General features: G+C 40.2%; 1 protein-coding gene across 1 annotated transcript in view; it reads right to left on the bottom strand.

Moving 5' to 3' along the window:
• PCNXL2 (pecanex-like 2 (Drosophila)) overlaps positions 1 to 16,272 on the bottom strand; it is a 491,139-nt gene that overhangs the window by 107,445 nt on the left and 367,422 nt on the right. The window contains exons 22-23 of the mRNA XM_006870571.1: positions 15,589 to 15,697; positions 4,772 to 4,901 (exon numbers count right to left, since the gene is read on the bottom strand). Coding sequence (XP_006870633.1) covers positions 4,772 to 4,901; positions 15,589 to 15,697 — 239 coding nt within the window. The remainder of the gene's footprint in view (positions 1 to 4,771; positions 4,902 to 15,588; positions 15,698 to 16,272) is intronic.

Below are 16,272 nucleotides of genomic sequence, written 5' to 3'. Positions count from 1 at the left end.
GCAGAGACGATGACGTGGAGAGATGGAGCAGTTGGGGACTTTAGACACAGAGAGGGAGAGGGGCTGTGTGCTGACGACTGGGGGGCAGGCTTGTAGTATATACCCTTTGGTTGGTTGATAGTGCAAGGAGGGGGGTTGTAACCATGGCAATGAAACAATATATGATAGGATAAATGTAAAACTAATGTTCTCCCATGTAAACTATCACATAATTCACAATAAAACATTAAAAAACAAAACAAAACAAAACAAAAATTAAAGCTGTCAAAGATTTCATTTAAGTTGGATCCACAATCAATACTCAGAGGTCAAAAAATTAAACAACGTATTGCATTGGGTAAGTCTGCTACAAAAGATCTCTCTAAAGTGTTAAAGAGCAAATATGTCACTTTAAGGTTGCACCTGCCTCAAGCCATGGTATTTTCAGTTACCCCATATGAATATGAAAGCTGGACAATGAGAAGAATTGATACATTGTGTTATGGTATTAGCAGGTAATCCTGAAGGTACCATGGACTGCCAGAAGAACAAATAAATCTGTCTTGGCAGAAGTACAACCAGAATGCTCCTTAGAAGTGAATGAAGATATGAAATCTTCTTCTCATTTATGTAGACATGTTAATCAGGAGGAACCAGTTCCTGGAAAAGGACATCATACTTGGTAAAGTCAAGGGTCAGCAGAAAAAGAGAGTATCCCCAAAATAGAAGGGCTACACAGTGAGTGACTGCAACAGTGGATCCAAACATGACAATTGTGTGATGGTAGAAGAGTGGGCAGTGTTTTGTTCTGTTGAGCTTGAGGTTGCTATGAGTCAGCTGACTTGATGACACCTAATAACATCAGATAACTTTCAAGAATGTATGGGAATGAGGCCAAAGGTAAACCTATAGAAGTGCTCTTGTTGTTAAGTGCCATTGAGTTGGTTCTGACCCACAGCGACCCTGTATAGGGTTTCCGAAGAGTGACTGGTTCAAACTGATTTTGTAGTCCAGCGCATTAACCCACAGTGCCACACCAGGACTCCAAAAGTATAGAAATCGGGCTATAGAAATCAGGCATGGGAGGAGCTCACGTTTATTGTCTGCCTACAGTGAGTGGCAGAGTTGGGGAAAAAAGGGCCTGCGAATTCCAAGACAGTTTAATAGGGGGAAAAATAACTAAAATTAGGCAGGATTATGGGAGAGTGGGTTTAGCTGCAATTCAGGGCTTCACTCATTATTGTTGTTAAGTGCCATTGAGTTGGTTCCGACTCACCAACCCTATACAGGGTTTCTGAGGAATGGCTGGTGAGTTTGAACCTTGTGAGTGATTAACCTACAGCACCACACCAGGACTCCTTGTTGTTACTGTTAAGTGTCAATGTCGGCTCTGAATCATAAGGACTCCTGGTGGTGGTGATGGTTATGTGCCGTGGAGTTGGTTCTGACTCATAGCAACCTTGTACAGGGTTTCCGAGGTTGTAAATCTTTACAGGAGCAGAAAGCCTCATCTTTCTCTCGCGGAACAGCTGGTAGTTTCGAACTGCTGACCTTAAGGTTCGCAGCCCAATTCCTATCCACTACGCTATCAGAGCTCCTAGATACCTGTAAACACCAGACGCTACCAGAGCTCCTAGATACCTGTAAATACCAAAGGCAGCTTTAATAGACTTGAAATACATGTCACTGAAAGGCATGTCACTGAAAATTGAAGAAGCAGGGGTGGGAAGGGAGAGGTGGCTGGGAGAGAGGACTTCAGATGAGTCCCCACAGCCCAGGGCCCAGTGGCAGTGTACTGAGAGAGATGTGCCTGTGAGTGCCCCCCAGGAGAGCATCTTGTTGGTGGGCCATTTTAAAGTAATAAAACAATTAGTTAAAAATTCAAACACCATCAGTTACACTAACCTGATTGGAACATTTAAAAGAAGGCAGGAGTCACTCCCCGTAAACTCAGAAGTGCAATAACTGACTGGTTTTCATGGTTCTCAATTACTACTCATGGTGAGCCCAGGTGTGCAGAGAGGGTAAGCTTGCCATAAGCTTTCAAAGCTGTGACCTTTAGAACACAGATCTCCAGTCTGCCCTCTGAGGCACCTCTGGGTAAGTTCAAACTGCAAATTGCCAATCTTTCTCAAGTAGTAGCGTGCTTAACCATTTGTACCACCAACGGTCTAGAAATCATTAACAATGAAATGAAAACCAACAGCTTAAAACAGACTAAACTTTCCAAAGTGTGTGTAAGGATCCGAGATCCAGATGAGGTTTCTTGCATTTCCTTATCTGGTATCCCCCTCTACCTTGTTATTGTTGTTAAGTGCCGTCAAGTCGGTTCTGACTCATAGCAACCCTGTATAGGGTTTCTGAGGAGCAGCTGGTGAATTTGAACCACCAACCTTGTAGTTCAAACCGACCTTGTGGTCCAGTGCATTATCCCACAACACCACACCAGGACTCCACTACTTTACTTTCCTGAATTTCTATCCACAGATCTTTTAAAACAGACAATGTAATTACGTATTCTGCCTCTTTAACAGAAGCCCCAAACTGGATTTTACATCAAGAATTTCTTCCCCTAGAGGAACTAAAATTTTTTTTCCAACCTGGCTCCCAGTAACACGATCTAGTAAAGAGTGGAACACCCTTTGACATGCCCAGAATCTGGTGTGCCCGTCCTTACACCCCAGAAAAATGCAAAGCAAAGTTTGAACCCTGACCCCACTTATGTTAGAACCAAAAACCCCAAGGCAAATCATGGTGCCCTTGAGTTGGTTCCAGCTCACAGTGACCCCACAGGACAAAAAGAACTGTTCCACAATGTTTCTAGTCTCTAAAGCTGTCCTGGGGTGGCGCTGCAGGTTAATGTGCTGGACGGCAGGGTTGGTTTGAACCACAAGGTTGGTGGTTCAAGCTTACCAGCCACTCTTCGGAAACCTTATACAGGGTCGCTATGAGTCAGAACTGACTCGATGGCACTTAATAACAACAATCTTTTTCGAAGCAGACTGTCTAATCCTTCTCCCACACTTAGCCACCGCACCACTATGGCCCCTTACCACAGCACTGCATTCTTCTTAAGTGCCATTGAATCATTTCTGACTCATAGCAACCCTGTATAGGATTTCCAAGGAGTGACTGGTGGATTTGAACTGCCAACCTTGTGGTTTACAGCTCAGTACTTACCCTACAGTGCCATACCAGGACTTACCTTTCTACTGTTGTTGTTGTTAAGTGCTGTCAAGTTGGTTCCAACTCATAGAGACCCTGCATGGGGTTTCCAAGGAACGCTGGTGGGTTTGAACTGCTGACGTTGTGGCTCACAGTCCAGTGCTGATCCTACAGCGCCATATCAGGAGTCCCTTTCTATTATTTAATACTTAAAATTGTTTCCGGTTCAACTAGGAACTGTGTTCCTTGTATTAAATTCTCCCATGCCAGGAAGATGGATTCTAATTTATCTGATATTAAGAGTTGAAAGGAATCTTTTGTACCAAGGATCCACTTTAAAATATTTTTTTTGCATTCCTTATCTGTACAGTTAGAATCACGAGAGTATATCATTGTTTTATTCATAAGCTTTTGTACCTTCCAGAGAAAGGAGCCCTGGTATCGCAGTGGCCAACGGCCCAGCTGCTGAAAAGAAAAGTTGGGACTCTGAACCCACCAAACAGAGTACTGGTGTGGCACTGTGGGTTAATGTGTTGGACTCACCAACCAGCTGCTCCTTGGAATCCCTATACAGGGTCGCTATTGGTCGGAATCGACTCGACGGCACTTCACAACAATAACAACAAACGTGCCCTGGTATAGCACTGTGGGTTAATGTGCTGGACTGCAATGTTGGTTTGAACTGCAAGGTCGGTGGTTCAAGTTCATCAGCTGCTCCTTGGAAACCTATACATAGCGTCACTATGGGTTGGAACTGACTCCACGTCATTTAGCAACAACAACAAATATGCCCTGGAAAACAGATTTTTTTTTTTTTTTTTTGCTTTGGGTTTCTGAACCATCCAGAGGTATGACTTTCGGAGTTCCAAAAAGATCCCCCAAATTGTCTTCTCATAATAATGCTGAAAGATAAGCGAATACTGGTAATCTTCACTTACTCCTAGGCTTTGTAAATATAAATGATCTTTCTAGACAAATGTAAAAGGGAACTCTTGTTTTCATGTAGATTTCAAGATGACTTTGCTTCTACTTCAAAAACAAAGCAAAGCACCTTTCTTAGCAGATGACAACTCTGCAAGGAACAGGAGGAGTCCCAGCCTCACCTGCCCTTGCCCCTCCAGTATGGGTCCCCCAGGCTGCATTCTGTGAGTGTGAGCTTGCAAGGGACATTAGGGGCTGAACCTTAGTAAATATCTGAGCTCATCAGTAAAAGTGGGGACTGGTCTCTTAAGTGGAGCATTCAGGAAATAGTAATACCCTGGGTCATGCAAACGGTTAACGTGCTTGACTGCCGACCTCAAAGTTGGAGACTGAATCTACCCTGAGGCACTGCAGAAGAAAGGTCTGACCATCTACTTCTGAAAGGTTACAGCCATTGAAAACCCTATGGAGCGCAGTTCTACTCTGGCGACACACGGAGGATGGATACTTGGTTGTTCATTTATACACAGCTGTGTTTGGCCTGGAGCCCTCAGATCCCAGTGCACTGTAAGGAAATGATTTCAGAGCACCATTAAGCAGGCAGGCTCTCCATAGCAGGCCACACCGTGGGACCAGGAACCGTATCACTGAGGAACAAAACGCACAAATCTGAGTAAAGGAAGTTAGAATTGACTTTAGATCTTACTTGTAGTTTTTCTCCCAGAATTTGACCGGCCTGACATACGACGTGATGAAAATGACACTCCCGAGAAATGGGCTCAGTGGCGTGGAAAAGATTGAGGTGGCAATCATTTGGAAGAAAAGCATCGCAGAATCTGAGAATTTCGAGTTAAGGCAAAAACACTTCTTCACTTACATTTTAAAATATTATTTCAGATTTTGACTACCTACATTTATGTCATTTCCTCACCCATGAAAGAAAGAATATACACTAAGTCTATGTACATATTTAGAAGTTTTAAAATTTCATTAGCATCCTGCTAAGTCTCATCTAACCACCATGTGAATAAAATAACTCTCATAAAAATCCCAGTGGTCTCAGTTTTATTCATGGCAAAGATTTGATACCTAAGGACTGAAAAGAACTATTTATTTGTATGAAGATATCACAAACTGAGCAAAACACACTGTTTTGCTACTAAAGGACTAAGTAGTTTCATAAATCATTAAAATGAAACTGCAGTTCTTAAAATAAACAAACAGCCTTGTTTTGGAAGGTATCGTCTCTGTTTCAGAAAGAGCATTTTTCCACTGTTCAAAAACTATTATTTATCATACTTCAACACTAGTTCAATTCAAGTGATTCCTTCTTGACAAGCTAAAAACTTAGACCCATGAAATCACAGCATTTTGTTGGCCAACTCTATATAGGTTTCTCACTTAATGACTTACCTCTGTTGCCCAGTCTCTGTCACCCACACCCTGCCTGGTGAGAAAAGCAATTGCTCAGCATTGAAAATAGCTTGTCAGTAACTTTTTGACTCAGACCCTATGACTTTCTGGAAATTTGGAGAAGATGCCAGATGCAGCCATCCACTGAATGTGCCAGGTCCTCCCCAGTCTCCGTGCCTCATTGAGAACTATGGTGAGGCCTGAGGTAGGAAGAGTAAGGAGCTGAAAGGAAGAACCTAGAAAGCTGGCAGAGGTTAATGTGAGCTCAGATTGCCCTGTTAGAATAAGTACACACCAATCCTTGACTTATATGGATGATTCTACTACAAACCTGGTCCCATCTACTGCCAGGTTGGTTGTCCCACCTGAAAGGGACCAGGTGCATCTTTCTCACTATGGGAACAAAGGGAGGGTCTTATTTCTTTAACCCATATTCTTAAAGTTCTGGGAGAAAGAGAAAAAGAAGTTCCTTGTACAGACTGGAAGACGATCTTATAATTAAGGACTCAGGTTTCTGAGTTCTTGAATGTATTGTCACCAACAGGACTTAAAGAAGGGGGTCCTTAAAAGCATCACTTACATGCAACATGTACAAAACATAGAAAAATGAACGAGCCTTGTGCAGTCCATAAACACTTTTCTTTGCATCCATGCATATTTAAGCTCAGATTTTTGTTTCAGGAGGAGTTGTCCTTATTATTTTCTTCTTGCTATTAAAGTGCATCTCATAGAAACCCTATACAGGACAGAGAACTACTCCTTAGAGATCCGAATACTAAATCTCTACAGGAACAAACAGCTTCCTCTTACTGGTAGTTTTGAATTGCCGATCATGTAGTTGGCAGCCTAATACTTAATGCACCGCACCACAAAGGTTCCATATATAGGCTCTTCTATAAAGTATATAGATGTCATGTTTGGTAGGGTGGAGGGTCAGAGAAAAAGAGGAAGACCCCCAGTGAGATGGATTGGCAAAGTGGCAGCATCAATGGGCTCAAGTGTGGCAACAATTGTGAGGTTGGCCCAGGACCGGGCAGTGTTTCATTCTGTTGTGCACAGGGTCACTATGAGTCGGTACCGACTTGATGGCACCTAACAACAACAACATAATGTATATATTTTACATAAAAGGGGAGTTTTTAAAGAACTCCTACCACCTCCGATTCCCTTACCACCTAACTTTAAGCCATGTCTCTGACCAAACATTAAAGCACTCGGAAACCTGAGAACTTCGTAATGACATTGCCTTCCTATCTGTGCCGCGGTTTTTACACAGGGTCGCTATGAACTAGAATTTACTCAACAGCAAGCAGTAGGTTGGATCTGGTTTTGATTTATTCACACTCAAACATCTTTAGGAATTAAATGGCTCATCCTCTATTAATATTTCATTCCAGTGTTGATTTGTTAAAATTTCCTACATATCTCTTGTTAAGTGCTGTTGAGTCACTTCTGACTCATAGCGACCCTGCATAGGGTTTCTGAGGAGCAGCTGGTGGGTTTGAATTGCTGACCTTGTGGTGTGTAGTCCAGTGTTGATCCTACAGCGCCACACCAGGAGTCCATATCTCTGTTGTGCTACAATTTCAATCAAATTCCACGAGGTTCCGTACTACAGAAGTATAGAATAATACACTACTGTGATGGCTATAGTCCTGGTGCGGGTTAAAGCACTAGACTGTAAGGTCGATTTCAACCACAAGGTCGGCAGTTCAAACTCACCAGCCTATCCCTGGAGGCATTGTGGTGTATGCTTACTACAGATTGTGGTTCTCTGTCAGAGAAAGATGAAGCCAGGGATTCCTGTACAGATTTACAGTCTCAGACACCTAAGGAGCAGTTTGACTCTGTCCTATATGGTTTATCCGCCATTCACCTGTCAGTTTGTTGTACCTTGATGGCTTGTGTGTTACTGTGATGCTGGACAGTATACCACTGGTATCCTAAAAACCTGCAAGGTCACCCATGGTGGACATGTATCGGTGAAGCTTCCAGACTAACACAGATTAGGAAGATGGTGAGACAAAGTACTTCTAAAGGGTAGCCACTGAAAACCTTCTGAAGAGCAGCAGAACATTGTCTGGTAGAGTGCTGAATATGAGCCCCTCAGGCTGGAAGGTACTCAAAATACAACTGCAAAGAGCTGCCTCCGCAAAGTTGGGTTGGTCTTAATGATATGGATAGAGTAAAGCATCTGGGATCTTCTTTTGTTGATGGGGCACAACTCAAAATTAGAAGAAACAGCTGTAAATGTTCATTAAGAACTGGAACGTGAAATTTGAAGTATGAATCTAGGAAAATTGGAAATTGTCAAAAGTTAAATGGAATACATAAAGATTAATATCCTAGGTATTAGTGAGCTGAAATGGAGGTTTTGGCCATTTTGTATCAGAAAAAATCATATGGATTACTATGCCAGGAACAACAAATTGAAGAGGCATGGCATCACATTCATTGTTAAAAAGAGCATTTCAAAATCTATCCTGAAGTATGATACTGTCTGTGATAGGATGATATCCAGACACCTAAAAGGAAGTCCAGTTCATACCTCTATTATGCACCAACTACTAAAACCAGTGATGATGAAATTGAAGATTTTCCTAACCTCTTCCATCCGAAACTGATCAAACATGCAGTCAAGATGCATTGATGATTGCAAGTGATTGGAATGCAAAAGTTGGAAGCATGGAGAAAGGATCAGTAGTTGGAAAATATGGCATAGGTGATAGAAACTATGCTAGAGATTGCCTGATAGACCATTGCAAGACCAATGACTTATCCATTGCAAATACCTTTTAAAAACAACATAAAAGGTTACTATACACATGGACCTCATCAGGTGTAATACACAGACATCAAATAGCCTACTTCTATGGGAAAAAGTGATAAAGAAGCTCAATATTATTAGCTAAAACAAGGTCGGCACCAGACTGTGGAACAGACCAATTGCTTAAATGCAAGTTCAGGTTTAAGTTGAAGAAAATTAAAACAAGTCCATGACAGCCAAAATATGACCTCAAATATATCTCACCTGAATTTAGAGACCATCTCAAAAGCAGATATTTTGCATTAAATATTAATTTACTTAAGACCAGAAAACTTGTGAATAAAATCAAGAGCATTATACACGAAGAAAGCAAGACCATTAAAAATATATGAAACACAGTAAAGAAAAGACCAAACTGGATGTCCGAAGAGACGCTGAAACTTGATGTTGAACATAGAGAAGCTAAAATGACTAGAAGAAATTATGAAGTAAAAGAGCTGAACATTTCAAAGGGCAGTTTGAGAAGACAAAGTGACATATTATCATGACACATGCAAAGACTTGTAATTAGAAAACCAAAAGGGAAGAACACTCACAGCATTTCTCAAGTTGAAAGAACTGAAGAAAAAAATCGCGGCTTGACTTGCAATATTGAAGGAGTCTATGGGCAAAATATTTAATGATGCAAAAAAGCATCAAAAGAAAACGGAAGGAATATACCAAGTCACTGTTCCAAAAAGAACTGGTCAGTGCTCAACCATTTCAAGAGGTAGTATGCAATCAAGAACTGATGATACTGATAGAAGAAGTCCAGACAACAGCACTGAAGGCTCTGGTGAAAAGAAGTTTCCTGTAATGGACAGAATACCAACTGAAATGTTTCAAGAAACTGATGCAGTTCTGGAGGCATTCACTAGTCTATGCCAAGAAATTTGGCAGACAGCTACCTGGCCAAAAGATTGGAAGAGATTCTATATATGCCCATTCCAAAGACAGATGACTCAAAAGAATGTGTAAATCATTAAACAATATCATTAATATTGCATACAAATAAAATTTTGGTGAAGATAATTTAAAAACATTTGCAGCATTACATCAACAGGGAGTTGTCAGAACTTCAAGCTGGATTCAAAAGAGGACTAGAAGGGCGGATATCATTGCTGATATGGTGTAGCTGATGCATCTTGGCTGAAAGTAGAGAATACCAGAAAGATATTTGCTTGTGCATTCAACAGTGAGGATCATGACAAACTATTAAAAACATTGTGAAGAATAGGTATTTCAGAACACTTAAATTTGCTCATGAGGTACCTGTACATGGACCAAGAGATAGTCATTTGAACAGAATAAGGAATACTAAACCATTTAAAATTAGGAAAGGTGTGCACCAGGGTTGTATTATTTCATTATACTCATTCAATCTATATGCTGAGAAAATAATCTGAGAAGCTGGATTATATGACGATTTTAAGCATCAGGATTATATGGATTATAAGCATCAGGATTGGAGGAAGACTCAATAACCACCTGCAATATGCAGATGAGACAATCTTGCTTGCTGGAAGTGAAGAGGACTTAAAATACTTACTGATGAACATCAAAGAGTACAGGCTTCAGTATAGATTATACCTCAATGTAAAGAAAATCATTATCTTCACAACTGGACCAATAAATAAATCATGATAAATGGAGAAAAGATTGAAGTTGTCAAAGACTTCATTTTGCTTGAACGCACAGTCAACACTCATGGAAGAAGCACTCAAGAAATCAAAAGACATATTGCAGGAGGCAAATCTGCTGCACAAGTCTTTTTTAAAGCGTTCAAGAGCAATGATGTCACTTTGAGGGTTAAGGCTCACCTGATCCAAGTCCTGGTATTTTCAATAGCTTCATATGCATGTGAAAGTTGTACAATGAATAAGGAAGACCACAGAAGGTTCGATGCATCTGAATTATGGCATTGGAGAAGAATAGTGAAAATACCATGGACTATCAAAAAATAAACAAATCTGTCATGGACGAAGTGCAGTTAGAATGCTCTTTATGAGCTAGGAGAGTGAGGCTTCGTTTCTCATTCTTTGGACATGTGTCAGGAGGGACCAGCCCCTGAAGAAGGACATCATGTACGATAGAGAGTCAGTGAAAGAGTGGAAGGCTCTCAATGAGATGGATCGATACAGTGGCAGGACTAATGGACTCAATCAAAACAACCATTGTGAAGGTGGAGCAGGACTGGATAGTGTTTCATTCTGCTGTGCATAGGGGCCCTTTGAGTTGGAACTGAGTTGATGGCACCTAACAACAAGGTTGCTATGAGTCAGAATTGAATCTAGAGTAGTGGGTTTCATTCTGGGTTTTTTATTATGTCTCTGGTCACATATCCATTTCCTTCTCATCTGTAAATACCTTAATACTCAGGCCACAAAACACCAAATCAGCCCTGGTCTTTGTCACTGCAAGAATGGGAACTCTATTGGATGATATTGAGACACTGTATTGAAAAAAGTTTACAAGGTAGAGTAGGGTCAGCAGTGGTATTCTCGGAGGGAAGGTGAGAGTAGGAGGTAAGTTCAAAGTATCAGGTGACCAAGGATGTGTTTTGAACCAGGTCAAAACAAACTGGAGTCCAAGCTGGGGGATGTTAGAGGGACTGATACTGCTTTCCTTTTCAAGTCTAAAAATTCTCCCAAGATTATGCTGTATATTGATTAAGTGCCAGAAAAAATTATCCTGAAAGTAAGACTAAGAAGTAAAGGAGGAAAATGTTACTAGTCTCTAAATAACATTCAATGTGGTAGAAAAGAGACAAAATTCTGTAGGTCAGGGAAGAAGTGATTGATAAACCTCAAAAGTTATTTTATTTAGGGAAGATTAATAAAGTAATAGAGTACATTATTGGTAAAAAATTATCCTGAGAGTAAGACTAAGAAGGAAATAAGGAAAATACTACCAGAATATAAATAACATTCAATGTGGTAGACAAAGAAACAAAATTTTATAGGTCAGGGAAAAACTGATAGATAGACCTCAAAGGTTATTTTATTTAGGGAAGATCAATAAAGTAATAGAGCACATTATTGGCAAACATGAAAAATTATGGCTATCACTGTTGAGAAGGTTGCCCATTAAGATCTTTTATTTCTCTTAGTAAGAGGTTATCCTAAGAGGTTGATTGTGACACTATTCAAACCTTCAGATTCATGAGTCCATTTTAAATGAAAAAATACCAACATCTACCAACCATAAAAGGAGCTCTGGTAGCGTAGTGGTTACGAATCGGGCTGCGAACCTTAAGGTCAGTGGTTCGAAACTACCAGTCACTCCGCGGGAGAAAGATGAGGCTTTCTACTCCCGTAAGGATTTACACCCTCGGAAACCCTGTACAGGGTCACTATGGGTCAGCTCCTGGCACTTAACAACAACAACAACAACAACCATAAAGCAGTTTGCCTCATGTTCACAGTTAACAGAGATAATCTGGCTGAATCTTTATACCTAACAGAAGAACACTGTCTCGCATGGTTGGTATTCCTATTAAAAGGGTCAGGATTCCCATCTTTCTCTGGAGATTTTAAGCTCAGAAACTAGCAGAAGCTACCAAGGGAGAAAACATGCTTGCACTGGAAAAAGCAATTTACTAAGCATTACCCTGCTGACCAGAAAGCTAATTCAATTCCAAAGTAGAGCAAGGCCAGGATGGAGTTCACACTTCCTTAATAGACTGATAAAATAATTAACATTTCAAAATTAGTCAAGAGCTAGTGCTGACATTTAGGAACTTGGTAGCTTTGTCTTGTTGATCTTACAAATCCAGTTTACTCATCTATTTATCTCATTATATCCTGAGCGATGTGATGTTGGGCACCAAGTAGCAAATACCTACCAAGCAAGGAAGGGAGGTGTGTATAGATAAAGGAACAATGGAGTAAAAGCCTTCATGTCATCGAGTCGGTTCTAACTCATAGCGACCCTGTATAGTGTTTCCAAGGAGCTGCTGGTGAGTTTGAACCACTGACCTTGTGGTTGAAACTGACCTTGCAGTCCAGTACCACATCAGTAGCAAGGAGAAGAAATACCCAAGTCATATTATATTCAATCATCTCATAGGCATGTGAAAGCTGGACAAATAATAAGGAGACCAAAGAAGAGTTGATGCATTTGAATTATAGTGTTGGTGAAGAATATTGAAGGTATCATAGACTACCAGAAGAACAAACAAATGTGTCTTGGAAAAAGTACCACCAGAATGTGCCTTAGAAATGAAGATGGTGAAGCTTCACCTCACATACTTTGGACATATTATCAGGAGGAACAAATTCATGGGAAAGGACATCATGCTTGGCAAACGTGTTGTTATTATTAAGTGCTGTCAAGTCAGTACCAACTCATAGTAATCCTGTATAGGGTTTCCAAGGAGCAGCTTCTGGGTTTGAACTGCTGACCTTGCAGCTATCAGTCCAGTGCTCATCCTACAGTGCCACACCAGGACTGTTTGTTAAATAGAGGGTCAGAGGAAAAGAGGAATACCCTCAACAAATTGGACTGACACAGCGGCGGCAACAAGATGGCACAGGGCAGTTGTGTACAGGGGCACTATGAGTTGGAGCAGACGCATCAGCAACTAACAGCAACTGTAGCACAACTACACTAGTCAGGCTCTGTGAAGCTAGATCATAGTCATTTGTATCTTAATAGTATCTTAGTAGTAACAACATTCTTGTCAATGGGGAGAAGATTTAAGTTGTCAAAGACTCCATTTTTCTTGGATTAACCATCAACACTCATGGAAGCAGCAGTCAAGAAATCAAATGATGTATTGCCATTAGGCAAATCTGCTGCACAAGACCTTTTTAAAATGTCCGAGAGCAAAGATGTAAGCTTGAGGACTAAGGTACGCCTGCCCCAAGCCATGGTATTTTCAATAACCTCATATGCATGCGAAAAGTTGGACGGTGAATAAGGAAGATTGTAGAAGAATTGATTCATTTGAGTTATGGTGTTGGAGGAGAATACTGAAAGTACCATGGGCTGCCAAAAGAACAAACAGATCTGTGTTGGAAAAAGTGCGGCCAGAGTGCTTCTTGGAGGTCAGGATGGCCAAACTTCGTCTCTCATACTTTGGACATATTGTCAGGAGGGACCAGCCCCTGGAGAAGGATATCATATTTGGTAAGGTGGAGGGTCAGAGAAAAAGAGGAAGACCCCCAGTGAGATGGATTGGTAGAGTGGCAGCATCAATGGGCTCAATGGTGGCAACAATTGTGAGGTTGACCCAGGACCAGGCAGTGTTTCATTCTGTTGTGCACAGGGTCGCTATGAGTCGGTACCAACTCCACAGCACCTAACAACAAAAAGTAACAGGGGCAATTTTAAGGACAAAGCATAGGGGTTGATATTTTAAAAATAGAATAATTAAGTACCTAATAAGATCTACATCTCAAATATCTTCAGTTTCGTAAGGGAATGAGTCTAGAGTCATGAAAGTCCTTAGATCCTACTCACAGTTTACACAATCTGAGATAAATGCTTATGGTACTTTTATTCTTGTAAGAAGTATTAAGAGCCAATTATGTACTTGTGTGTGGGCCCTCAGCATGTCTCTAGGTCTGTTAATTGAAAGTTACGGCTCCCAGACTGATCTCAACTCAGTTGTGAAACTAGATGGAGTAATTAGTGTTACAGAATTTGCCTAACAGGGCTTTAACATCTACAGTTAATACTACACATATACACTAGCCCAAGTTATGATAAAATTGAAAAACATAACCTTATGGCTGAAATTCTTAGTGCAACTCCCTCAACCATAAATTTGCATTAAAGTAATAATTTTCATTTAACAAACATACTTTAAATTCTAGGTAGAAAACCTTAGACTTTTGTCAGAAATAAAAGTCACCGCAATCTTTCACTTCACTGTTTGTTGAAAAGAATCTGTTTAGGAAAATTTAAATTACTGGAATCATGTAAAATAACCATGGTTAAAGAATAAGTGATGTGTACAAGCTCATGCTTTTGCAATATTTTTCCCCTTAGTTTTTCCTGCCAATAACCTTTAAAAAACACTTTTAAAACTCTCACTGCAGTTCTTAGAATGGGGATGTGCAACATTGTGCCTTGTGAGACCAACTCTTGGTATGCTTAATTAAAAACAAAACAAAACACAAAGGATCCTGGCAGAGAGCATTTAAAAAAAAATCTAGAACGCAATGATCCCAAATAAGCTTCCATCCCTGTATACAAATGTCTGCGCTCAGAGATTCCTTATGAATTACGTAAATTTTAATAAGTAAAGAAACTCTGGGTCTTCATCTAAATTAGCTAATGGCACTCACAGTAGGATACCTGAACCTAAAACTATGGGTGCTCACAACAATGGACACAAGACTCATCAAGAAGGCCGGTGAAGATATGGGTTCTTGGCCCCTATACCCTGAAATTATTACTTAGGAAGTATGTCCTTAGAAATCTTAGGGCTTAGAAATCTACTGATTGAACAAGATTCTCCAGAGATTTTGATGCGAGTTGTCTGTGAACATTTGTTATTGCTATTAAGTGCCATCGAGTTGGTTCCAACTTAAAGTGACCCTGTATTGGGTTTCCAAGTTGCTGGTGGTGAGCTTGAACTGCTGACCTTGTGATTCAAACCGATCTTGCAGTCCAGTGTATTAACCCGTAGCACCACACCAGGACTCCTTTGAACATGCAAAAAGTCTAAATTCACTGAGAAAAATTTATACTTCCTAAATTTTAGGCCTGAGTCAAAAGTTTTTTTGTTTTTTTTAATTAGTCTTATATTCTTTCTTTGTCATTCTATGTATACACACACACATAAATGCAACTTCAAAACAAAACCATAATTTATCTTTTTAGACCTCAAAAATAGTTGAGCAATTCTGTTTGTACCTAATGTGCAGTTTTAAATACTATTCAAGTATATGCTAAGCACATTATATCATAATTTATTATATAATCTGTAATGTTATATTGAATGCATCAACTCTATCTTTAATGTTGATTAACTGCAAATTGATTTGCACTATTTTGCACAAGTCAACTGGGTCATTTTGATTGTAACTTTTTTCTCTTACAGCATGAGAAACAGAAAGGACAAAAAAAAGAAGTAAAAGTAACTCTTGAATATATACCAGAAGCAGGAAGATTTTAAAATTAAGAAATACCTTTTAAGGCTAACTGACCTAAAGGGAATCCACAGTGTCACCCATGTCCCCATTAAAATGTAATCTTAAAGACTTTTACATCTTTTCTTGTCAGGGTTCAATGAAAAGCTTGCATTGGTACAACATGAACCTCAGCTGGCAGATGGAAATAGAAACAAAGGATACGAGGGATCGCGAAGAGCTGAGCAAACACATGAAATGAAGATCCCCAAGCCATCTGCCAAGGAGCCACATATGTCATGACGAACTGTAACTTGTGCAGCAGGTTCCCGAGCTGAAAGCAAAACAAAGAGAAATTTGTCAGCAATGACAACATTTTGGTAGTTGTTGCAAGGTCGTTTAAAGCAAATGTCACAGCTGGGAAACCCAGTGAGACGAATCCTGGTCCTCTGAATCTATCTTGCTTTGTTTGTATGCAATGCAGACACTTAGTGGTAATTGTGAAAATAATCACAACAGGCTGACCAAGAGAAACCCTGTGTAGCTAACTGTTCATTTAACTCTTTCAAAATATAGGTAAGGTGGATCTCTCTGCCTTTCTGAGAGGGATAATCACAGTGTGATCCTTCCTTCCATGATATCCAGTTGTTTAGAGAGAGATTCATACAAAAACTATCATCATTACTTGACCTAGACTTATGGATGTAGTAGCTCAAAATAGCAAGTGAGAGGGAAGGAGTCTTCACAACAAGTATCAATCCTATCCCTTCTGTATACAGGGTAGATAGGGAGGGGTAACTTAGACATTGGCTACCTAAAATGGGGCAGAGGGAGGGGATAGATGCACGAAGTGATTGGCTTACAAGTTTTCAAGAGTTTAAGAGTGTGTGGAGAAAGGTAGAATATCCA

The sequence above is a fragment of the Chrysochloris asiatica genome, unplaced genomic scaffold (assembly GCF_000296735.1).
Source record: "Chrysochloris asiatica unplaced genomic scaffold, ChrAsi1.0 scaffold00144, whole genome shotgun sequence".
In the NCBI taxonomy this organism is placed as follows: domain Eukaryota; kingdom Metazoa; phylum Chordata; class Mammalia; order Afrosoricida; family Chrysochloridae; genus Chrysochloris; species Chrysochloris asiatica.
The sequence above is the reverse complement of the archived record's forward strand: the minus strand, read 5'-3'. Positions and strand labels throughout refer to the sequence as shown.